Raw genomic sequence first — 25,897 nt, 5'->3', positions numbered from 1 at the left:
ATTAGACTACAGAAATTAACTCGTGAATTACGAAAAGACACGACGGACCGAGTTTGATGGGCATTCTAGCGCAGCACATTGTTTCGGCTACGGCGTTAAATTATTTTACGTATATGGTCGAAATGACTGTCCCTACTGAAGCATCTAGAACATATAACTGTTAGAATTTTATGTTCTGCCATATTAATTTTTTTTGCAAATGTATACAGCCATCGTCTACCATAGTTGTCTTGTTTCGCACTCTAAACAAGCTTTTGTTACCAGTACTCACCATTAGCTTTAGCCCATGTAGTCAGTTTTAACAACACTGAATTACATTGCAAAACCAATGCATACACGTAATCTCCGGAGAACAGCAGTGTATACTGTCCTCAGTACATATAGAAAACTCTACTTAAGAGTCGGTTTCTACGAAATCCCTAATGAAAATCAGAAATAAAAGGGTACTCAGTACGGTGAAGCGGAAGGTTTGGTTTATTGGTGATTCAGAAATAGGACGTACAGCGCAGGAAAACTAGATGGAAACGTGCAGACACACAATGCGCTGGCTTACGACGAAATTTATTGGCAATGATGAGCAGCATATACAGTCAAAATATTCAGCATGTTTCAAGATATATGCAAAACGCTTTAAGTATAGTTATTTTCAGCATTGCTATTGTTTTTTTAGGCACAGTTTTGGCGCGCAGAATTAGCCCTGACGAGGAAGTTAAGTTTGGCAATTCTAGAGTTAAGATATGTTTATACGGCATGCTCTGTTTGCTTTTTCTAAATGTTCTCCGTGTTTTTATCTTTGACCTTGAGCAAGACTCTGGCCTAACCAATACGCGTCGATAAACCATTTCAGAGAGCACCGAAACATTTCGAACTTCGCACGTGGCGCTTACTGAACATAAAATTTTGTTGCAAGTCAGCGCGGTGTGCCTGCTGCGGGCGTATCAGCACGGACGACGGCTTCTATCATACTTTCAATACCGAGAGGTTCTTGTACTCGCCATGCATGTAGAATTGCAAGTACATGCGTATGTACTTAGCACGAAATGTAGTGCTTGTCGATCGACGTGCTTACAACCCTTGTAAAGATCGGACCAATCGCACCTCCCAATCGAGACGATGGGAAGCTTGCTTTAGGGTTGCACTGAACTGTACATACAAAAATCATTCTGTGGCGTGTAGACTACTGTCACTACATAAGTGCTTCCTCCTCACTGGAGGATGGAAAGGGAATTATCCAGTTTAATAGTACTTAATCTCCGGGATCGGTTCAGTGTAATCGGCGGAGAAACGGACGCCAAGACCGTTATAAGTGGTAGAAAAAGCTTCGCTTTATTGTGTAGCATGGCAAAGCGAATTCGTGAAAACACATGCTGAGCGATGAAAATTGAATAACTTTTAGAATATTATAATTTATAATGGTTGTATTCACGCTGAATTTTGCTAACAGCTTCCTCACCTACCTGCTTCGTGAATATCTTCCCATTTGACGACCGGACAGATTTACAATGGAGCTCACATTTCTTTTTGACATGCATCCCGAAAAGTGTCGCTTCAACGTAGGGGAAAGGTGTTCGTTGAAATAAATATTGTCCGAATTGTCAACACACTGGTGCTTTTGTTGCAGAGGTGTACTCTCATTGTGCTTTAGTTAGTGTGTAGTGTCGCCAATTTGGAACTTGAACAATGATAATGGACTTCCCCGAAGCACGGGTTGGTCCTCAGTGGCATGCTTTGATATAAGTCGCATTGATTTCTTCGTTAAGCGCTTTGAGATAGGATGACCATAACATTTCCACCCCTTCAAAGTCTCAAGATAAAACACCTTCTTCAGACTCAGGACCACTATCCGGGTATAGAACTTTTGTCTGGCTGAGAGGTGGGCACTAGATTTTGCAGAAAAAGTTATCCCTGCGCAGGCGGATAACTTCCCTTTGACTGAACAGATTACAAATCGTCAGTAATTACAATATAAATAATCTTATCAAAGCCGCAAGGGTAGCAATTACCTAGTTTTAAAATCAACATTCTTTTGAGTAGTCCCTCAGTAGACTACGCGGACACCCGGTGTTAACCGGATATGACGCTAAATAGATCCCAGAAACGCGCACACGTGCTGACCTCGCTGTCATGCCTGCACTTGTGGCCGCCCAGGCGAGCGCTGGCTCCGAACGTTTCGGTTTCTGCGTCATTTCCGGAAAGCGGAGCGGTGTATTGTTCCGTTTAGGTATCGAAAACGACAATCTTTGAGATATTTTTCATGGCGCCCACACTCGTATTTCCAACTCCGGTGTTTCCCGCACTAGCGTCCTACGTCCAGCCTCGTCTGCCCGAGGGCTACCCGAACAGCTGCAGCAGAGATCCACGATCAACGGTACGCCTAACATTGCTAGCAAACTAATTGGAAATCTATGGTCGTTTTCAGTTGCTTTCCGTTTGTGCGGACAGATTTTCATCATATCTTCTCTTCTGTTCTGCTTGATCTTTTCTGCCCTACCTCTCCCCCATGTGCGTAGTAGCCAACAGTTAATCTCGTTAATCTTTCAGTCTTTAATCTCCAGTCCTCTCTCCATCAGTCACAGCCAGCAGCGGGGGTCACGGTTGAAGAACTGATGCGTTCTGTGATGCGGGTCGAGCGTGGTGAACATGAAAAATGTACTGCGCATCTCGTGCGCTGTGGGAAGCTTGGCCGGTTTAAGCGATATATTCTTTGGTGTTTGTGAGGAACTCTGTTCTTGTTCAGCGACCATTTGCAAGTATAGAGCGCACGACAAAACTGAACACATTTACGCCGTGAAACATCTCGCTGCACGTAAACTTGTGGCACTCGATCATACGCACCCTATACGCGTGACAATGACGGAATGACGGTGACGGCAAGACTACAGCGGCACGACGACACTGGAATCACTGTGACAGAATGACGACGCTGAGATGACCTCGACGGCATGACGATGACTGTATGACGACGAAGCAACGATGACTACTGCGTGATGACGAAGCCATGACGACAGTGGGATGGCGACACTGGAATTACTAAGACGGAATGACGGCGATGGACGGCGGTATGACGACAATGGCTCAGCGATTGCGGGGTGATGACGACGACAACGAAGTGTCAACGACAGAGTGAAGACAGCGGAAGGACAGCGACATGACAACAAAGGAATGATCATAATGGCATGATGCGAAATGACGGGGACGGCATGACGATCGAGGACGGCGTGTTCTACACCGACCATTCGTGCAAAACAGCAGCTAGCTGTAAACACCCGAACAGTGGGGGAGAGAGGCATAGAGAGCTTCACCTTAAATGCCGTTGCTGTTCACAAAGGCCAGGGACCAGTGCCAAACCGATCGATTGATCTCTTGTCTCTCGCGCGACATCGTGGCAGTGTCGTGGCCTGTACATGCTGTACCGAGGGCGGTGAGCCATACGCAAGAGCTGTACGCTTTCAACGGTGTAGATGGGGAACCGCTGAAACTGAGGACGGGTGACCGCAGTCTGGCATACCTTTTCCGGATTGCGTCTTGCTTGAGCACTTGGTCGGCAGTGTATTTCTGCTTCGCAGAGTGCTGTTCCTGGGAGCCAGCCATGTTAATGGCCTCAGTGCATCTGGAAGACTTCGACGTAGCATGAATTGTTGTTCGCGCAGCTACAGCGCCTGACTTAGTGTGCCAGCGAGCCCAGCCGGCGGGGTGCCATGGTGCAGACGTTCACCAGAGGTAGTGGCGTCTTCACAGAGGAAGTGACAGAGTGTCAGGTAGCAAAGCCATGTTAATGGGCTCAGCGCATCTGGAAGACTTCGACGTGGCATGAATTGTTGCTCGCGAAGCTACAGCAGCCTGACTTGGTGCGCCAACGAGCCCAGCCAGTGAGGTGTCGTGGTGCAGACTTTCACCAAAAGCAGTGGCGTCTTCACAGAGGAAGTGAAAGAGTGGAAACTCTCGCTAATGCACTCAACTGTCGCGCAGAACAACAGCAGCGACATTGTGGCCAAAGAAGATGAACTCACGACTGACCGAGACCAGCTAGCTGGGGACCAGACCCTAGTCTTCCGCACAATGTCAAGTATCTATCTGTATAATGTCCACCGCAGCTGAAAACGGCAACAAGCGTCCAAGTGTCCGAAGAGCTGGCACTTGAAGCAAGCACTGGGCGGTCAATGTTTGGAGCGATTGTCAAGCTCACAATATCCGTGCAACGGGACTCCATCTTGGGCTGAGAAATTTCTGCCCGATAAGCTATCTCGCGTAATAACCGCCTTGAGGTCTAAGTAAAGTAAATAATCAGTACCACTTCGGCACTATTTTGACAATGCAAGTGTCTTCAGTCACTAATTACACAGTCCTGCAGACATATCTATCACTGAGGCTTACTTGCAGATGAAAGGGAAATTCATTTGACTTTCTGTGCACACATTTAGGAGCAGCGCCCCCGGATCAGTAATCCGATACGACTACACAGCAATACGACTACACATGCAGTTGAAGAGATTGGTCGAGTTGAAGAGATTGGTCCGGAATGGTCGCGAAGCATCTCCGGAGCGCTCCCGCGCTAGAGGTGCGCAGGCGATGCTGTTGTGGCAACATGTGTCTTCAATCGGTAACGAACGGACTCACCACGGTTACACAGTGTAGCACTATACCAGGTAAAGCACCTGTCCGGAGAAGCAACGCGAAAAAAATCCCCCTTAAAGTTATCCCCGCGAGTGTTTTAAAAGCTGCTGCTGGCGCGAACGCGCCCTCTGTTTCGAGACAAAGAGAAGTCCTCGATCAAGGCGAACACGCTTTGTCATCTTTGGCGCCTCCATTGAAACACCAAAGCCCAGGGCTACCAACAATAAGGAGAACGTGCGCGCAGGGGAACTGCGTTGGCACGACGGAGAACAATGATTTCGCCCAACGCCGCCTCGCTTCTGCAAGTGACGCTGGGCCGAGTGTTGGCCTCGCACCTGCGAGGAGTAAGCTCCTCTCGCGACTGGTCGTTGTTCGGCGACTTCAAGGCCCGTTGCACCAAATCCGGCGACGCCATCTGGTTCGTACCTCTCGTTATGCGTACCGGTGACCTTGACGCTCTGGTTAGGGAAGGGCTGTCACGTGTTATCCTCGAGACCTTCCTGCAGGCAGCTCGTAAAAGTTTCGAGATACTGAGCAGTTGTACGTGTTAAGGCTGCACTAATTTGGCGTAGCATTGCTTTTCTTTTTTTTTTTTAGACACATGTAATGGTGTACCTCATTGCATGACGTCCGAACGACTTGCGGACGTTGAAATTTGACACTGTTTCGTAGGGAATCTTTTATGACTGTTAATGCCCATCATAAGTATAAGAGCGCGACGGAAGCCAACACGACCCACGAGGCGCTTACTGCCAATTATTTCGTAATGCACGACCATATTTGTACTAAGCGGAGCAACGTGCTGTATGTTTCGAGCAATATATCACATTCGCCACACATTCGTCAGTGTTTCTCCTGAGCAAAGCTTATTCCTTGGTAAAAAAAAAAAAAAAAATGAGAAGCGGCAGCAGCATTTGCCTTGAAACTTTGTCACATTATGTACCTCCAAGATTCCTCCGCACGACTTCGCAGAAATGGAACAAAGGCAAATCTTCGCAATGCTTGGCTTACCGGCCTCCTGCTTTGTTCTTCACGCTGTTGCGATCTTCGGTTGGTTTATCAGTCAAGCAGCGTCCACACTGATAGAAGAACAATTGCACGTTAATAGTATTCGATAAACGATGCCTCGGTAACTTTCAACACATTTTGTGCAGTGCTTTTTGTTGTACACGTGATTTAAATTATCAATGCGATGAATCATCCGACACAAATATCCGAGCTCGCTTGAGCACGAAAACAGAACCTTTATACGCTTGCGCGGAAGGCAGTGTTTCACGATAACGAATCTGAACAGCTCTACAGATTTATTGATCTCAGGCGGCTTTCCAATCAGAATTCATATCGTTTTATGGCCTACAATTCAATCAAAGCGTGCTTGATATAACTATACGCTTTCTATGGAAGAATTCGCGAAGGTGATTTCGGGAAGAGATTGCCGGTGAGTGAAGCAATGTGGAGTTTTTATTGAACGATAATGACTATGCGAGTCAGGACCGAGTTTTTGAGCACTTCGATAATAAGTGCTCATGTTCCGCGTACAGCTGTCCATTTTAGGAGGTCCCTTTCAGCTTGGTGAAGGCACTTGGCCCAACAGTGTAGTCCATGTGCTCGTGATAATAACACTTGTGATCACTGCCGATTTATTTGCCGCCGCTGTCTGTGTAGAGACCGGTTAACTTTCTCCGCGTTGAGAACTTCTCTTTTACAGCGAAGCTGTTAGCCTCTAGTACATCGGCATTTTTCGTGTCCGCGTGCACGACCTTTGCTCACACAAAAATGTGGGCCGATCCCGGAGACAGTGCAAAGAAGCGGGAAGTGCACAGTGTGCTACTTCCCCAAGAGGCATCACATAACATCATCACTTGACGAAGACGTCATCACGTGAAGTCACGTTTGGTGGGATGACGTACGCCATCACACGACGTTTGACGTGATTACGTAATCACGTTGCGTCATCATGTCAAACTTGACATCACCACTTGGTCACATGGGTTTTGGTATCATCGGATGTTAACACCGGATTTTTCGCTTCATGTGCCATAAAACGATTTCGTATTTCTAAATAGCCCCTCAGCAGTTGTAGTGGAGGTTTTCCAGGGCTTCGCTGAGGAAAAGAGCGGAGAGGGCGAGCCATTTTATTGGGATAGCAATTATATGGCCACTCCAAGCGCATTTCTGCCATGGTCGTGGACGTCGCTGTGATGTTCCGTATAAAGTCGAAACACAGTAATATCGTCGCCGTGCGCCGTACGCAGTATGTGCGAGTGCAAGCTTGAGAGGGTCAGCCGACGAGTGCGGTTCAGTCTCGCGCGCGCGAGGCAGAAAGGCGGGGCGGAAGCGCGCTTCTTCTGTCGCGCACGAGGCACGGGGGGAGGGGGGGGGGTTACTCCGGCGGCGGCCGCGCGGGCGCCGTATCTTGAAAGCGATATGCGACGTGGAAAAAGCGCGTGCCCGCGCGGGGCTTATCTTCAAAACGATCTGCGATGTGGACAAAGTGCAACTAGTGCCGGTAGCTTCGTATGCGTTGTGCTTTCGACGTTTAGTTCGCGTTGAAGCGAGAGACGGCACGAAGGTTAATTCACTCACTGCTGCGGCGCGCCTCCTTACTCCAGCTTTTGATAGCGAGCTTCCGGGGTCCTCGAGCGAGATGTGTTTGTGTTTACCTGTGCACGGCTGACACCGTGCTTGTTAATTTAGTTAGTAAGCGAATGTTTACAAGGTTATACGGCCGATAACACTAATATCCTTAGTTCGTATAGTTGTCTACTAATTTGCTCTCGCAATCGATGTTTCGCCTTTCGGGCGAAACTGTGACATCTTTTTGTCTTCACGTTATGGCTCTGGTGAAGCTGAGGATCAAAATCAAATTTTTAGGATTACGAGAACATCTGGCGACGATTCAATAACATCGATCATGACAACGGCTGTCGACAACGTAGCAGAATGGACGGACAGGCGAGAAAATTAAACTCTTAGCTGCTGTCGTAGTAAAAGAAAGAGACTAATTAGGCCTTGCTCAATGTTCAGTTTTCCGTTGCTGATACTTTTCTCGGTGGAACCGCTTTGCTGTGATAGTACCTGTGTGTCAGGGCGCGCGCGCGCGTGCGTGCGTACCGACGGAAAAATGTCGCAGTTTCGCCCGAAAGGCGAAGCATCAATTGTGATAGCAAATTAGTAGAGAGCTATTCGGAGTAGGGATAGTAGTTTTATCGGCTGCATAAACTTGGACACATTCGCTTACTAACTGAATTAACAAACGTGGTGTCAGCGCGCACAAGCAAACATGAATAGATCACACTCAATGACCGCAGACAACCACTGCCAAAACGCTGGCAGCAAGCGCAGCCGCCGCAGCGAGCGAAGGTTCGTGCGGTCTATCGCTTCAACGAAAACAGAGCGGTGAATGCACAGCGCATACAAAGGTCAGAGCCGTGTGGAGATTTCTTTAAAGTACGGTGCGGGCGACCGCCACAGGCGGGCAAAGTACAAGCGCAGTTGTTGGCAGAGTAGAAGCTGCCCCTCCCCCTCCCTCCCGCGCTGCCTTCCCGCTTTCTTGCTTTCGCGTGGGAGATAGAGTGGCCAGTTCTCCTTGCGCCCGGTTGCAAGATGCGCATTTGGTTCCGCAGCACAGCGTCGCCCCGCCTCTCTCCCTCCCATACCCCCACGGCCTTTCGCGTGACGGAAGTCGCGTTTGCTTTCCGCCGTGCGTACGCTCTCCGTGATAGCGCGCGTCCCCTGCGCGCTTTCACTCGCGCATACGGCGCGCGGCGACGATTTTATCGCCCTTGAACTTCATACGGAACCTCACGGCGACGACGACGACGGCGACGACGACGACGACGGCAGAAATCCGCTCGAAGTGTCCATATAATTGCTATTGCAATAAAAGGGCCGTCGGTTATGCTTAGGAGGCGCCTCAATGGTTTTATCGGCTCCCACTGTCGCTTGCAAGCATTCTTAAGTTCAGATTGTGTCACAGCGAAATCGCCAGTTTCGACGCCGAAAAAAGGGCAGCTGAAAATCAGACTGTGTCTCTCCTCGTGTCGTTGGCTATCACTGAATTGGATGAAGTAATTTGTTCGAGAATCTTGCCAATTTGCATTACCAAGATAGTGTCATGTTTCTCGTTAACAACAGTCTTCCTTTTCTGTAACCTTCTAGTTACGACGCATTTCTGTTTCATCCATCCTGAGAAGACGTGCAGCAGTGCTTTTCGAGGTGGACACCATTGGCAGCATGCTTGAATTTGTATGGAGTTCTCGCTGTATACGTAGCGGAGGTTAACAAAGAAGACAGAGAATAAGTTAAGGACTGCGTGAAGAGCCACTGGAAATAAAAATTATAGGCGTAACGTTAAAGGACCGGAGTAACAACGGTATGGATTAGAGAGCAAACGGGTGTAGCCGAAATTCGAGTTAGCATTAAGGGACAAAACGGAGCTGGGCAGGCACTGTAATGCGTAGGACAGATAACCGGTGGACTATTAGAGAATTATTCGAGAATGGGTGCCAAGGAAAGGGAAGCACAGTCGAGGACGACAGAGAAGGAGGTGGTGTGATGAAATGAGGAAATTTGCAGGCATAAGATGGGGTCAGGTGGCGCAAGACAGGGGAAATTGCAGATTGCTGGGAAAGACGTACGTCTTGTAGGAGACATAAATATGATGATGATTATGATGATGATGATGATGATGATGATGATGATGATGATGTAGCGAAGTGGGAAGTGCAATTGTTTTCCACCTACTAACGAAAACACAGCTGCGAAGTCTAAACTGTTTATTTGACGGCTGGATTATATTTTGTGCCGTACAACGATGTCGGTCACACAAAGTACGTATAGCTCCATAATTGCAGCTTCGGTATTTCTACACTCTTACATATTCTCGGAGTTTCTTTGGCGACGGCTTCTGCTTCTTCTGCCGAGAAGTTGATATGGGAATAATTTTGCTTTACGCAATCAAGCAGTCAGTTTTACACAAGGGCTCATACAGCACTTGAATTAACAAGGAGCTTTTTAATGCGAAGCGTTCTTGACTAGTTATACCCAGCTTTCTGCAAAAACTATTTGGCGATTACCTAGCTGGCCGTTTTCGTGGGCCGATCTCGAAGATAGTGCCGCCTAAAAATGCGGACCTTTCCCGAAGGGCATTGGGCATGGATGGCGCCACTGGATATGTGCAGCTCTTCTGACGATAACTTGGGTCACTACGTATCACAAAAACCAACATCACCGCACTGCACTCATCATAAGTTCTTAACACGTCGCAAAAGTATTCATCGTTCGCCACAGAACAGTTATATGATTATTAATAACCATTATCTAGCCAACAAACCGTTAGCGCTTCGCATTACGGAGATGTCAACTGGAGTACTGCTTAAATTTGCTTTGTTCGACACGTTCTCATTGTTTATCGTTTACCTTCTCTGAATCACAGGCCTGTTTTTCAATCTGCACGTGACTTCTTTGTTCTTAGATCATACGCCGCATGAATAAAGCTGGTTGAAAGTGTATTTCGACTGTGGCGTTTAATAGTGTAAATTCGTTTGAAAACGTCATTATAACGATTTTTTAAGCGAATAGCTTCGCTCTAGGACTATCCCGGTCTTCGGTCGGAAGGGAATAAGCCGTGTGGTGTCAGGGCTACTGGGTACCACTAGGGTGGTGGGAGGGTGATGCAGGAGTTTGGTGGTTCTGCTGTTTCACTGGTGGTGGCGAGGCCATCTTCTTCACTCAAAATTCAAGAGGGATAACCACACGAAAATTAAGATGCCGTATTCAACTTAGGAGGGGCGGTCATCTCGCCATGGTTTTGGGGGAATTTTCACCCAATCTCAGTATTGTTCCAATTTGGGCCGGTCGACGCCATACTTGGGAGAGAGAAAAAAAAATGCTACGCTTTGGAACAGGACAAGAGAGGACAACATACACAAGCGCTGGCTAGCAACCGTGGTCCATTCGTAGTAAAAGGCTACATATATCACTAAGTGCACGAAAGCAGTACGCATTTACACATCACATATTCAAGGTATATGACAACTCTTTCTTGGGAAATGACACGGAGGCTTCATACTGACTCAAAATATACCACTCTTACGAGTATGAAAGGCTTCTAATATCTCGCGCGTTTGTTTTCGATATCTCATCAGGATGATGCATCAGTCAAAGTCTGGCTATAGAGAAGAGACTTCAAGGTGTAGCATTCAACAAGTTTGCATGTAACGTCGTCTCCCAAATTCCAGTAGGTTCGTGGTCGATTCTCCGCCGCTATTTTCACCAGCGCCCACTGGTCATTCTTATTCAAAGATGGCGCATTCTCATAAATTCACACATCAGCTGCGGAAAGAAATGTTTGATTTCTCCAAAGAAGACGGCCTTAAAGGACATTTGCAACATAACTTTGGCAAAATTTGTTATTAACAGGTAGTATATGCCCCCGAGGCAACCTGTAAAACGTCTCAGCGCTGGTAATCATATAGTTTTGTTGTTGTTGTTAGCAGATATTAAAATACATCCTGAGCCGATGACACGTGCACTTTATGGATGTCGCTATGACCCAAATCCCAGCACACCCTCTCCGAGCCAAACTTTCTAGGTCATGCGTCACTTCCCGCAAGCGGTAATGGCGGCATTTTATTTTCAGTTTCGGTATCAAAAACGCCAAATATTTCAACGTGAGATTTTGCACGGCGGTTCCTCTACATCTACGCCACCTTAAAACTATATACATGTTTAGTGGGTCCAAAATTTCTCTGCAGTTGGCCTTCAAGAAACGGCGCAAGGTCCGTGTCACTTTGTTGGCGTTGTGCGGCCATTTGTTGTGTCCTAATACGAGCTTTTCCTAAAACCTGTCAAGTCAGCTGCTCAAAAGGAAAAGGGGAGAAGCTGGCTACTGGGTACCATTTTTCATTAATTCCTGTATTCTTCCACAAAAGTGCAGCAGAGAAGAAATCCACAAACGTGGCATGAAAGCTCTCTAATCCCCCGTCCTAGTATAGCGAATAGTAAGCGTACGAGAGGTGTGACTGCAGACAGCATACAGCACTTGGACTTAATAATACGATTGACCAATGATACCGAGCTAGGAACAAATTCCAACACTCATTACGGTTGTGTGTGTGATACAAACAAAGCTCGGAATCTTCATCTCCCCATATTGAACAAGTGAAATGCGAAACGGTAAATGCAATGGAAAGTGATCGACGTGGAATCATATCGTGGTTTTGGCACGTAAGACCTCATAATGTGAAAAAAATTAAGAATCTGGCGTCATGCATGGACATCAGAAAAACAGTAACACATTGCGGCACGCGATAAATAGTACAGCTTTTGAAGGAATAAAAAGTATCACTAAGTTGGTGAATAAGTTTACGGTACCTCTAATCGCTTTGTTCTTCTTTTCTTATTATTGCTTTCATTGTTCATTTTGATCTTTTGAAAAGCACATATATATACTTGCGCACGAGCTTCCTAGTGTTTTCGTGTCTCTGTGGCTTTTAAGTCTGCGTTTGCGAGTATTGTTCTTGGAATGTGGCACCCTAGAGAGTGCCTAATCTGCCAATTCCCCAAGAACACTAATATTTCGTGAACGTTTGTATAGCGTGAACATTAATATTCTGCGGACGCGAACTTTAGAAATGATGTCTTTTTTCTTTCCTTCTGATAGTTATCGCCATCATTTTGAGCAGAATTGTCATGTCAGAGAAACCTCTCCTTAACTATCTTAATGAAAATCACGTACTCTATCAGCGGACCAGAATTGGTGCCAAGAGAGGGGAAGCACACACAAAGGCGACAGATGGGTTGGTGACGTCAAGAGATTTATAGGCATATGATAGGTTTATCGTGACTGCAATTTGGGACCTCCTCTATATAGTTTGTAAGACTGATTGTTTAACAGTATATGTTTGGGATTGCTCGTTTTCGGGTAAAACCCGATTTCTGCCGATTTTCGCACCCCGACCACGTTTCAAGAGAATCGGGTTCAACACGAGTTCTCCTCCAATTCCAAAACCACATAGCAACCTACTTATCTTATCTTTTTTTGTTTTGTTTTTTACGCTGCACGGAGTTTGCGATGCACACGCGCTAGCTACCCTGTTCTCAGAACAACGAAGTTAGATCCTGTTCGCTTAAATTAACTCCAGTGACCTAAAGTTCATTTCACAAGTTGCGTGCAGCACTGTGAACGCTACACGGCTCTCAATCAATCACCCATCGAGCCCGCCGAACTCTGAATTGCTGACTGACATTGTTGCACTGACATTGTTGTGCCTGGCTAATGGAAGCTGCGATGTCGAGAGAACTTCCTCTCAGCTGAGATACGTTCAAAGATCGTACGGGTCTCGGCTGGAGACCGACATGTTGCAGCATGCAGATGATAGTGTATGTTAACAAGGATGTGCAAAAAATTTATGACCAGCTTTTCGTAAATAAAATGTTTCATTTCCTTGAAGTTATCAGTGCTCTTTGCTGTCGTTATTAGTAATTTCCAAGCAAACGCCTAACTTCAGAGTATTTGCTAGAAAACCCTGATATCCCCCTGATTACCAGCTTGAAACATATCCCTAGTTCTAACGCGTGAGCGTTAAAAAATAAAAAATAAAAAATAATAAGAAATAAAAATGTTAAATGCAACTTATTACTAAGTACATTTGTAAGTTTAACCCGGAAAAGCCCGAATTTCGGAATGGTTCCACACAAAAAAAAAAGACGTCTCCCGATTATCAGCTTGAAAAATAGCACCCGTTTTTTACCCCCCGAATTCAAAAAAACTTAAAAACCGAAAACGAAGAACTATATATATATATATATATATATATATATATATATATATATATTGCCATAGCTGTTGTGGACTCACTTCCCTCATTGTTTTGATGTCTGCCGGTTATGGCCCCAGGAATCCCAAAGGGCTTTTCGAGAGGCTTACGAAGAAGTAAAGCCAAAATTCGCGGCGCTCCAAAAGCACTGAAACTCTGGACCTACATATACCGTATTACCAGTTAAAGGTGCTACCTCTCCGCCCACCCACCTCTATCTTCCTCTTTTTTTTTTCATAACTTGAATGGGACAAGTCCATTTGTCGAAACGTTGGCTCCTGCTCTCACCTTGTTCTCGTGTTTCTCATCTTTCTTTCACACAATGTGCCAAAATTCTGTAGCGACAGTAATGGACTATTGAGAGCACGAGATGGTCTTGTGCCGTGACAGGAAAGCGAGCAATACGTATTATATAGAAAATTAACATCATACAAAGAAACCATTCATCGCTCAAAATTCTAGAAAGGAGAAGCTATAAACACCTTATCGAAAGCGGATATACCAATGCGACTGAAGATTACCTTGATTATACCTACCCTTCATGTGCATAATCATCCAACTGAAACGTACACTGAAACGCTGACACTTATGACATTGCTTTGGAAAAATTACATTTTCGTTTCATTTATTATCGCCTGTGATACTTGTATGAAAATGTTTAACACTGCTTTATTAGTTTATGCAAGAATGTTCTTCGTAGAAGTTTTGCAGAAATCTATAGACGTTTGCGAGAAGATATTGACTTAAGTTTTCACAGTACCCGCTACCTTGTTTCACCATTTGATGGGTAGCATTTGACATGTTCTTACTGATTGCGCTGCGCAGCTTGTGAAAGAATCGTATGTAAAACCTAAATGCAGAAACAATATCGTTCTCTAAGCATTTACACCGATGGTGCAACAGATAGTACTGCGCCTAGAGAGGTTAAGAAAGCACGCTTGTTATGCAAGTTTATTCATTATTTATTTATTTATTTATATTATTTATTTATTTACAATACCCTTAGGGCCCAAAGGACGTTGCAGAGGGGGTGGGTACAATAGACAATAAAAAAACACGGTCGAACAATTAGTAGTATTTAGAGTGATAAACTCCCATAAACGTATCAACTACGTAACAAACTGTTTCTCAAAAAGGACGGAAAAGGCCATCGACTGAATATTTGAGTGAAACTGCAGAAAAAGGGAGAAACATGAAAGTTATCTCACTAAAATTACCATACATTTTTTTACAGTGCATTGTTTTATTTTTGTCTCTTTTCAGCTGTGCCCGTCATGTTCACATTGCTGGCAACAGCGTTCTGTGCGATCATCATTGTATCTGTCACATCCCAAGCAACCGCCGATCAAAGTGAGGCATGGCTTCGTAGTCCTAAAGAAAACTTAGACAACGGCAGGGAGAAAGCGCTGCATGAAACAAAACTCCCACTTATTGTCGTCCTCCTCTTCCTGTGTTTTCAGAAACCAGCCCAGCAACGCGATGCCACGCGGTGCAAATTCCAGATGTCATGGGCATCAGAGAGGTACGGTGACGCAGTGCTTCCACAAGTGATGAATTGTGCCTGGCGCAAAACAACAACAACAACGAAAAAGCGATTGTGCGATCACATTTCTAACAGCTCAAAGTGCATAAGTGTTTTGATATTTGAAGCTACAAAGTATGGCAAACACTGAACTATCCACAATTGCGTCGATGCCGCTGTAGAGGCGCAACCATGGCCTTCACGGTGCCCGAGAGCTTTCAGCAGACGATGCCTCTGAGCACATAATGTGAAACCACTCCTCGCAACTAATCAAAATATTCAACGCTACAAAGCTGAAATTTGATTCCAGATCAAAGAAGTTAATGAAACCCAAATCACCTCTGCACAATGAAACGCTATTTTAAAATTAATTAGTACAGTAATTATTACGTAATTGTATTGCTGGGATATCCGAAACTGAAAATTCGCTCCAGCGCGTCAAAAACGTCACAATGGCCCAAGCTGTAAGCTTTCCGCGCTTAAGTAAGCATTTGGAGGTGTTCAAACTCAGCGTATGAAAAATAATGCATTGGGCTTTTTCAGGTTAATGTTGAAGCTTTCACAAAAACTGAGTGCATGTGATTATTCCTGTAAATGTAATCAGAATATGACAAATACAGAGAAGGACATGGATATAAAATGCGTGCGTTCTTGCGGAGCTTCATTTCTTACTCTAGCAATTCGCCAACGTTTAAGCTTTCCAACATACATTGAGGAGAACCTCAAGTAGCACAAATTTCTTACGAACGCCCGCAGGGAAAGTCTGTCTGGACAATTAGAGAAGACAGTTGGGCTATATAGTTGGTGCTTATTACAGACTTGAGACATCATTAACTAGCACGAAAAATACAGCGTTCTGTCATGTGTGCTTCTTGCTGTCGTCCGCTGTCTTTTTCACGCTAGTTAATGATGTCACAAGCCTGGCTCCACTCTTATCCAGAATTCGAACACTTGGAAACATATGCTCACAAGTATAGTGTACGACGCTATCACAATTCTCGATAAAAAATATCATGTTCCCAGAATCAATCATTTATGGAACGAGCTGTCAGTGCGATATCGACCCTTCTGCATGTGAGCGGAGCTTCGTGGACTACGTCAACGGTGCACGTGAAGTAAGCGGAACCCACACAGGGGCATATTTGGTGGTCCTGAAATTCATGGCCACAGCCGAGCCAGCTTACATGGCACGGAAAAGACAGTAGACACTTCGTAGCCATTCAACACATTTTTCAGCAAAGTATTGCTCGAGCTATAGTTGGTAACTCGTGGTAACAGAGTAACAGCGGGAGTAAAGAAAACAAGGACAAAGAAAACGAGCTACTGTTCATTCCGTCGTTCTTTGTCCATGTATTTTACTGGCACTTTTATTGTGTTACGTTTTCTTTCAAATTGTGCGAAACGTTTTGCACTTAGGGATTAACTTCAGACCTTGTTTTTCTGAGCATGCCTCTGGTTTTTATTTAGCCTTCAGTTTCTGAAGCATGACCTCGGACACAGCGGCCAGCGTTCTTGCATAAATTTTTATTGAGACACTCAAAGCGAGTTTTCGTCGTTCCCGTCTGCCCCGCATGCGAAGTGCGCATGCGCGGCCCGCGCGCCGCGTGTTGGAGGTCACGTGGTCTGCGGTGGGTGCAAGGGTTGGGATTTGAGGGCAAACCGAGGAGCTAGTCTGATGGCAATGCGTCTGTATATGGCAGTGCTCGCCTTTGTTCCACGTGCTATGCCACTTTTATTCGTTGGCCGAGACCCGCCCAACAGATGCATTACGGTGCGTATTGCATATTATAATGCACTCTTGCTTTGGGATGCTTGTTTTGCAGTGTCTGAACGGAACGCTGAACCTCTGTGGACTAACTCGGGTGAGTTCATTTGGTTATGTTAATGCGTAACGTTTTCCTCTGCATTTCGCTCTACATTACCAATGCTGTTTCCGTGAAGAATGTGAAAGTGGACTAGGCTTTGTCATGTCCACAGCTTGTGATAGTCTCACGACTGTCGCGAATGGTCCGCCACACAGAAGTAGGAGTATGGATGGTCAGATTTATGCGGCATATCCCGTTTCGTGATCGCTGTCGTCACCACGCCCGTTATTTTTACCTTTCTGGTGTGCTTTGTTTCGGCCTTTAAGATCCGTGGTTCGATTTGGTGGTACCAATTCAATATCTCGATATTTTCACACCATAACATAAACATAAAAGGTAACGCTTCTTTCAATGAGTTTCCCTACTCTTCAACAATAAATCTCCAAGCCATGTTTTTCTAAAGTCCACCTCGGATTGATTGATTGATTGATTGATTTAGTTGACGTTGGAAGTGTTGAGAAATATATTCGGCGGCTTCTCCACAATATGCCATTAGCAAATGAATAGACAGAAATGTCATAAGGAAATGAGTAAGTAAAGGTCCATATTTAATTTACTGATTTTTTAAAACTAAAAGCGTGGGCAAGTGCAAATACGTCCACATTCAACTCTGTATGGTGTTAGGAGTCGAGGGCGCAGTCAGGCTAGGAACCATTCTTCTTCGTTATTAAATCTGAAAAATGGGAAATTTGGCCACAGGTAGGATCGGTTATTCCCGAGTAGCCAGGCCTAGTCTAGATGAGAAAGTTCGAGTATAGCAGCAGTGCCAGAAGCCTGTTTTACACGTCTTCGAGGGTCAAGCGACAGACTGGCAAGAGGTCAAATGGCTCGCTTTTAAACCCTCATCAAGACCACTTTCTTGGCACACTAGCATTGAGCACATGGAAAGCTTCCATTGGTCGTTCTATCATTTGCCACTGTAACGACAGTTCTTTTCGACCTTCTACGCAACGACGTTGGCGCATTCACCGTCAGTGACAGGACGCGGGTGAAGCAGCAGCCCAAAGACAAGTCCTCTTTTTGAGACGTAGTCTGAAGTGACATTCCTTGCTCAACCACTGTTAATCCTTTCACGCTTCCACCTTCTTTCAAACTAATTTTTTGTGGTCAAGAGCGTAATAACCGTCGTGTTCCATGCGACGCAACAATGGACACTGCTGCATCCCGATAGAACATGCGTTCAATATGGCTTCTGTTTCATTATTACAAGGTATGCACAAAACATTGTTATCGGTAAATTTTCTCCTGCTACTCCACGCTTTCGGACAACCTGATCTGGCTTGGAACGTTAAGGCATTGCACTGCACTTTGATTTGCAAAATATTTCGTTCCCGTTTTTTCTTTCCTTGTCCTTAGATGTAGTTCCATATCTGACTTCCTCTTTATCGCCCCTATCCCGTACGCAGTTTATGCATCTCTATTATTCTCGAACAACGGTTAACGCTGTTTTCTATACTGGCGACCAGGCACGGCCTGACAGCCATCTCCTCGTAGGGAAACCGACGGTTTTTTGAAATAAAGTTGTTTACTACTACTACTACTACTACTACTACTACTACTACTACTACTACTACTACTACTACTACTACTACTACTACTACTACTACTACTACTACTACCACTACTACTACTACTACTACTACTACTACTACTACTACTACCGTGAACGCATACTTTCAGACACCCAATACTAATGTGGCAGCTTTTCGCTGGATCATTTCCAAAGCAGCAATGTTAGCCTTCATGAACGGATCCCAAACAGTGCACGCATATTCTAGTGCTGGGTATAATAATCTTCATGTAAACAGCAAACTTCTATGTGGAGGACCCGCGTTTATTTTTATGTCGTAGAAGGCGCAGTTTATGAAAGGATGATACGTACACGTTATAAATTTGCATATTGCAGCTTAAGTTGTTTGTTGCTGTGGCATCAAGAAGCTTATACCCTTGTCACACGGCACGTGTAATGTCATTCTCAGCGAATGAGATCAAGTGTTAATGTCATTTTTGTTGCTTCTACACGGGCATAGTGAATGACACTCACAGCTAATGGCATTCGCCCATTGAATGAGTTTCCCGAACTCCTTCACGCGCGACTTGTGTAATCTCGACGACAGGGGCTTGGCAAAAAATTACAAAATCGATAAGTTAAAACGAAATGTAATATATTTTCAAATAACAATCCAATGTTTACCATTGTATTGCTAACAATATAGTAAAAATATGTAAACAAGAAGCACGATTTGTAAGGTCTCGTTATTATAGCAGCCTGCCGATAAACATTGCCATCAATTGCGAATGCCATTTTGTTTACCCGTGTAGACTGGGAACGCGAGACTGCAATGACATTCGGTATGAATGTAATTTACTGCAAATGGCATTACATGTGCCATGTGACAGGGGTATTACACTCATTCAGGTTTTTCCTTGTAAGACAGGCTGTTAATTTTATTAGTTATTTTCGCATGCAAGATCAAAAGCATTAGGGAAGTCCAACAATATAACATCAATTGACACGGCGTGGGAAAAAAAGAGCTCTCACATTCATCTCGCATTAACAGAGTGTAAAAAGGAAAACTGACCGTCCAAAGGCATCGATAAAAATGCATTCCTTTTTTCATTCCTTAGCATGAGCGAAAAGTCGCCTCCAAGGCACTTGGCAAGGTGAGTGTGCATGTCATGTAAGTACAACGTTGCACAATAGTCAATGTATCTGCATAAAGATAACAAGCAGTGAACAAGCGACCTATATACGAACGTGGTGAAACGACAAGCGGACATTTCATAAATGCTGAAGAGTTTCCAGCCAATAACTGTTTCGAATAACACCGAAGTGAACTGTAATTTGCATGTCAATGATGCGAATAAAAAAGTACCACATCCTATCGCAGCTGCAATATACAGCGCGATAGGAGATGTCACAGCGATTTTGAAAATATCAGTTTCAGTTGTTTGCGACATGATAATTTTTCCGCGGCTTTTATTTCCCGCGTGGTGAAGAGAACCCGCGAATATGCCACATTTCGGCTGGTTCTCAAGCTCCTGGCGCGCTTTCTTTAGCACGCGGGAAAAAAAGAGCAGCGCAAAATGTATCGTGTCGCAAACAATTAACATGTCTGCTGTAAGTGTAGTAAATGCAGTAGTGGGAGGGGGGGGGATGCAAGAACGCCCGTGGCCCGTGCATTTGGGGCGTGTTAAACGTCTCCTGGTCGTCAAAATTAATCCTTAGTCCCCCGCTACAGCGTGCCACATAATCAAATCGTGATTTTGGTACGTAAAGCCAGAGAATTCAATTGAATTCAACATTCAGAATTGGTTTCATTCACATAGAAACCACACAACAACAAAACTGTTTTTGTTTAACTTGGTGCATGATAGCTGGGACACCTGCTATAAACAACACAACGTTAAAAAGAAAGAAAGCGAACTCCGGATAAAGCACAGCGACAAAAACACAGCTACCACTTAACATACAAAGCGCAGGATGACAGAAAAAATAGAGCACTTCCATGAACAAGTCTTTTTTTTTTCTTTACAAAAGTCTTGTTTGCTGCATACAGAACGTCTACTAAAAATAAGCTTTCAAATTTGCAATTCAGTACTGAAAGCTCAGGCTTTTTGCACTCCTTTACTGGCGCATCCTGGTTGGTCTCCGTTCACCCTCTTCTGCTGCCACTCCATCATTGGTGAACTTTTATGCACCTCTGACCACAAAAGTTTCGAAGCAGAATATGATCGATAAAAGAAAATACTTGTCGCTCCATATAGGAGGAAGAGGAGGCCTGTTGCTATAGCTGCGAGTGTGCGTATATAACCTTTTAAAGAAAAAAAGTTTATTGCAGCCAGCACATTCGCTCTAGAATCTCGAAATGAAAACCGCGGTGGAACATACGTCATCGTTTACGCTGCCATGAACGAAAAACTTGCTACGCGGAATAAATATCGCGCCATATATGCGACACCGTTCCTGCTTGCTTTCTTCTCGGCCCATACAGAAGCCCCGGTGTTGTTTAACTGCATTTGACTATTCTCTCCGCAAACAACTCAGGCAGGTAATTACGAAGAAAGAAAGCGTGCGTGATTAAGTGCACAAGACAGGCAAGCACAAAAAACATAAAGATTGTTTATTAGCTGCCATCTGTGATGCACATTTGTCCTCTTTAAATGTTCTATGCCGACTTATTCATGGCTTCGAAATGCGTTTCTATTGCGGAGTTACGAAGTTGTATATCTGCTATTTCATTTCTTTCTGTTTCGTCTTTCGCCATCTTGTAATATACCTGAGATGGCTATATCATGACGCTCAGATAAAATCAATGTGCTCAGTGTACCAGTCACCACATTTAACATTTTCTTTGAGTTGAACAAATTTTTTTTTTCAGGTTGGTTAAATAATCAGACTATTTCTGCTTTCGACAAAGTTAGCCTCGAGTTTGCTTTTAACGTACTCACCACTGGACCGGCTAATCCCTCTGTCTTTCCTTTCAGTGCCTCGTGTCCTCGTTGTCCACAAAAAACTTCTTCACAGTGCTCTTAGGGCTGCTGAGAGCTGGCCTGCGATTCGCTTTGCGAGTTGCCTTTCCTGGTTGTAAGCGAAGCACACATTTCTTTCACTTTTGCAATCACGTTTTTGCATGTCCGCACTGTACAGTGAAGCACTTCAACACTCGCTTTTACAATGCCCAACTTTCAACAATTGTCGCTCTGTATTGCTAAGCACGTTTCAGCAGCTTGATCTTTCAGGAACCGCATTCAGTGACTTCTTTTTAATTTCCGAAAGGTAGAACTTCAAATTTACGCGACGCTCACAAAGTTTTGCTCGAACCCTTGACAACTGCGGGAGTCGACTATCGTCTGTAGTGCTCATACTCTCTGTGTGAAGTGAAGTGCTGTGCGCTGCCGTCCTTTTTTTTTTTTCCTTTGTTCTCCTTTTTAGGCGCGCGGAGTTGTCCCTTTCCTTCTTCTCTTTCTGTGTATGTATGGTGTTGGTAGAAGTTTATGTAGTTATTAATGATTTCATTAATTTCATTTCACTTATTTCTGAAAGTCCCCAAGAACAGCTCCACGCCTTAGTATTGCTGCACTTGGGTTACACAAAGAACAGAAAACAGAAAAACAAAACGTACGAAATGCAGCAGTGCAAAAGTGGTACGAAATGCAACAAAAACTGAATTACAATAAGACAGAAGTCAGATAATGAGCCAATGCAAGAGTTGTAAATATCAACATCGTAACGCAAGGTGCTTTGTTGTGTCACAAGACGCGTTATAGCGTTAGAGGTGCAAAAGGAGTTTACGTAGAAAATGCTGGGATCACTCAAGTTTGGGCGAGGCAGGCAGAACGTTACAGCCCACAGTAACCGCGGACAGGAAAAGTGTTTATGAATTAGTTTATACAAGAATAAGTAATCACGATATTTCCGCCTTATTTCTAGGGATGTAACATTAAACATGCGCCAGTACACGCTCATAGGCATAAAATACACGGCTTCCCAGAAATCGATCGTACAGGATACGAATGAAACGTCGCTGAACCCATTAAATTTTAGCCACATTGATCAAATCAATACAGTTCCATACACCGGAACTAAACTCTAACTTGGTGCGTACAAAAGAAGAATACAAGCGAACAAGGCAGTTTATATTCGTAAACTTTTTGTCATTCTTGATATGAGACCTAAATTTCTCATGGATGCATTAATAATGCTTGAAAAATGTTCTTCGAAAGTTAGTCGGGAGTCAAACAATATTCCTAAGTCGCGCGTACAACTTGCTCTCTTCAAAGGAATGTTATCAAATGAATATTCGTATAATAAAGTGAAAATTTTGCTAGTAAAGGAAACAACAAGTGTCTTCGTTGGATTAATACGCAAAAAAATGGAAGCACACCACTCCGCGGCAGAATTCACACCTTCTTGTAATAATTCACAGTCCTGCGCTGATTCTATTTCACGGTGGTAAAGTTTAATATCGTCAGAGTACAAAAGGAGACGCGAATGACGCAAAGATTCTTCAATATTATTAACAAATATACTGAAAAATAATAGGCCTATGATATACCCTTGCGGAACACCAGAAGTTGATTCATAAGGCAAAGAGTATACTTAGCATCAACGCGAACGTATTTTAACCGAGTGGATAGGTAGTCTTTAATCAGCGTGCACAGGCTGGAACTAACGCCGTAACTCAAAAGTTTATGGATAAGAAGGTCATGAGAAACAACATCAAATGCTTTTGACAGGTCGAAGTATCCTGTGTCTAACTGTCTCTGGTTAGCAACAGTGGGTCCAGTAGAATCAAGAAAAGAAAAAAGGTTTGTTTCCACAGACCTATCCTAAACAAAACCATGTTGGCATAGTCTTACGCTTAAATAAAAACGACAGATGTGTAAACATTGGTATTTCAAACAATTTTGCAGACGGAGACAAGATGGACACGGGGCGATAATCTTTGATGTCGCTCATGCTGCTACTTTATGAACTGGCACAACTATTGCAATCTTCCAACAGGACGGAAACGCACTCGTACACAAAGCAAGATTAAACGTGTGCGTAAGGAGAGGAACAAGAACAGAAGAACAGCATTTGATAACAAAACTTGGTATTCGGTCGTAAGCAAGCGAATGCTTTGGTTCCAACTTACGATCGCCGCGATATAGTGTTCTGAAGAACATGAAATAATGAAATGTTCACTGAAGCTATACTGCCAGTCACCAGAGCTAGAAGCATGCGCTGTATTCAAGAAAACCGAGGAAAATGTTCATCGAATGCATTGGCGATATTGTCGCAGTTTCTAACAATGCCACAAGAAGGATGATTTATGACATTAATCTCGGCCCGCTCACAACTGTAATCTTTCACATAGGTTCAGAAATGTTTGGGATCGCATTTTACGCGCTCTTCAACAAACTTTATGTCGGCATCACTGTCTTTACGCATTACGGATTTCACCTGGCTTCGCAAGATACAAACTTTTTCGTACCACCTCGATGATACTGTTTTCTTGAATTTCCTATGCTACCTTAGCTTTTTACGAAGCAAACCGCGTAATTCCTTAGAAGGATAGGAATAAACTTTATATGTCCAACGGTTATAGCTGTTGGTGCCCGGGGCTAAACCACGTAGGATAGCGCGCAGGACGAAACTCTTGCAGGGAAGGAAAGCCTCCAAAGCACATTTTACAGTATCAGTTAGCATGCTAGCTGCTTTATTGATATCTGTGGCGTCATACTATTCAGACCATTCGGCACCATTCAAATAGTGATAAAGTTCTATAGATAGTCACCGTTCGGAAAAAAAAAATGAGCAAACAGGCTCGCTCAACACACGTGTGACTCGGAAGGAAGCATAACTCTCACGCTTCGTTTTGAGCTTTTGGCTGTCGACATCCGCTGCTATCAAAATTAACTTTTTCCAGTTTAACACAGATTTCCTCGCAAGTCGTCAAAGGGGCGAATGCCTTCTCGGCACAGAAACCAGCGTGCTCCAGTGGAAGTAATTGCCCCCAGCGACGGCTCCGCCCTCGTCTTGGGCCGGCACTGAATTGGCTGTATAGGCCTGGACGCGCATTTGCTTTGCGCAATGGCCCACCCACAGTAAGCCGGTGCCGATTTGACGCTGAGCTGTTGTTCACGTACCGACGCGAAGCCGATGGAGAGGACAGGTTAACCTGCAACGTGCGACCAAAGGGACGTCGGTGAAGGCGCCAAAGGAGGCCGCTCGTTTACGTCACCTTGCTGCTGCACGCATTTGCGCAATAGCTCTGTGTTCCGGGAAAGGTGCAAGCGAAGGCTGTAGTTGTCCTTCTTCAGATCAAGAACCGCACTTGTGTGTGAAGCGATTTTGTCGCGCACAGTGCCTGCACGGCGACACGAAGTTGGCCGCAGGCTCCATCACTGGCGGTGACGTGCTGGTCCAGCGAGGCACTTGCAGATGGCATTCGGAACCGTATACTGTCGCACCCGTTGCACCTAGTACACTGGTACTAGCCCTTGTAAGTGCTCGATCCCATGGACATGAATAGCTCGTACTCTGCGTCAACTATATGTTCAAGTCCTTGCAGTGGAACCGGTGGCCACAAGGCCCACAGCAACGGAGAAATTGCTGTCGACCGAAGAACGGCTGCTAGCACGAATCACACCTGTCTTTTGAACCCGTCATGGCAAAAAAATAGTACACAAATATATGATATAAATAATAAAACGATAGCGCTCTTCCACCACGATTACTTGACACCACTGAGCCGCTGCTATGTAGGGCGGCGCTCGGTGGCGCTGCAATCGCCGGGGCGCATCCATTCTCCTCCCACGTGTTGTTGAATAGAACGGCGATTCTTTCAACAAGGTGCACCAGCAGACGGTAATACGTCCAGCTGTTGAAAGGAATATCAGTGAGAGCTAATAGGAAGTCCCAGCCCAAAAGTTTCAGTAGGGAATTAAGAAGCGACTCGTCTGGTGTCTGGTGACTGCACCACACGAAAAATGCTCGACCACCCGCTTCAGATTCACTGCAACCGACCGCCGCCTCACCATGCGACGTTCACACGTTCAAACCTCTAAAAAAACGCAGTAAAGGGACAGCTTACATCACTGCTGCGGCGACCAAATCCATGAGGCAGTGGTCGCCATATGCTCGGCATCTTCCGTTCTCTTCAGACGCGCCTCCGAAACAACACTTGAGTTTTTTGCTCCCTTCCTTCATGGCGGTGGCGGGAAACTCGGGACAAATGCAAAGCTCATGATCCCGAGATGCCAGTTGCTGATTAGCCTTTTAATTACCAGCAATGTCCCCATGCGACTGACCGAATGAGACACCGTTCGATGCAATAACGGAAGCGCTGACCGCAATGTGACTGACGGGTTTCTGTAGTCGTCTGTGTGCACTGGCACTGGAGGCGCTATTGCATGCACGGTCTCCCTTGTTAAAAGGACAACTGTAACAAAATTTCATATTGGCCAAATTTGGTGCATATGAGTTAGGTACATCGCTAAAGCTATCTTGGCAACGCCACAGGGCTGGTAATTGCGTAGTTTTTTTTTTTTTTTTTTTTATAGCAGCCGTCAAATAGAACCTAAGC

At 44.8% G+C, this 25,897-nt stretch overlaps 1 protein-coding gene across 1 annotated transcript in view; it reads left to right on the top strand.

The window, feature by feature from the left end:
- Positions 1-4,964: 4,964 nt before the first annotated feature.
- Positions 4,965-25,897, top strand: part of LOC119452871 (uncharacterized) — a 36,318-nt gene continuing 15,385 nt past the window's right edge. Inside the window, exons 1-6 of the mRNA XM_037714822.2 lie at positions 4,965-5,032; positions 14,700-14,786; positions 14,897-14,958; positions 16,782-16,820; positions 19,452-19,487; positions 21,312-21,411. Coding sequence (XP_037570750.1) covers positions 14,711-14,786; positions 14,897-14,958; positions 16,782-16,820; positions 19,452-19,487; positions 21,312-21,411 — 313 coding nt within the window. The 5' untranslated portion in view covers positions 4,965-5,032; positions 14,700-14,710. The remainder of the gene's footprint in view (positions 5,033-14,699; positions 14,787-14,896; positions 14,959-16,781; positions 16,821-19,451; positions 19,488-21,311; positions 21,412-25,897) is intronic.

This window comes from Dermacentor silvarum, chromosome 5 (assembly GCF_013339745.2).
Source record: "Dermacentor silvarum isolate Dsil-2018 chromosome 5, BIME_Dsil_1.4, whole genome shotgun sequence".
Taxonomy (NCBI): Eukaryota; Metazoa; Arthropoda; class Arachnida; order Ixodida; family Ixodidae; genus Dermacentor; species Dermacentor silvarum.
Note: the sequence above shows the minus strand (reverse complement) of the source record. Positions and strands in the feature narration are given on the sequence as shown.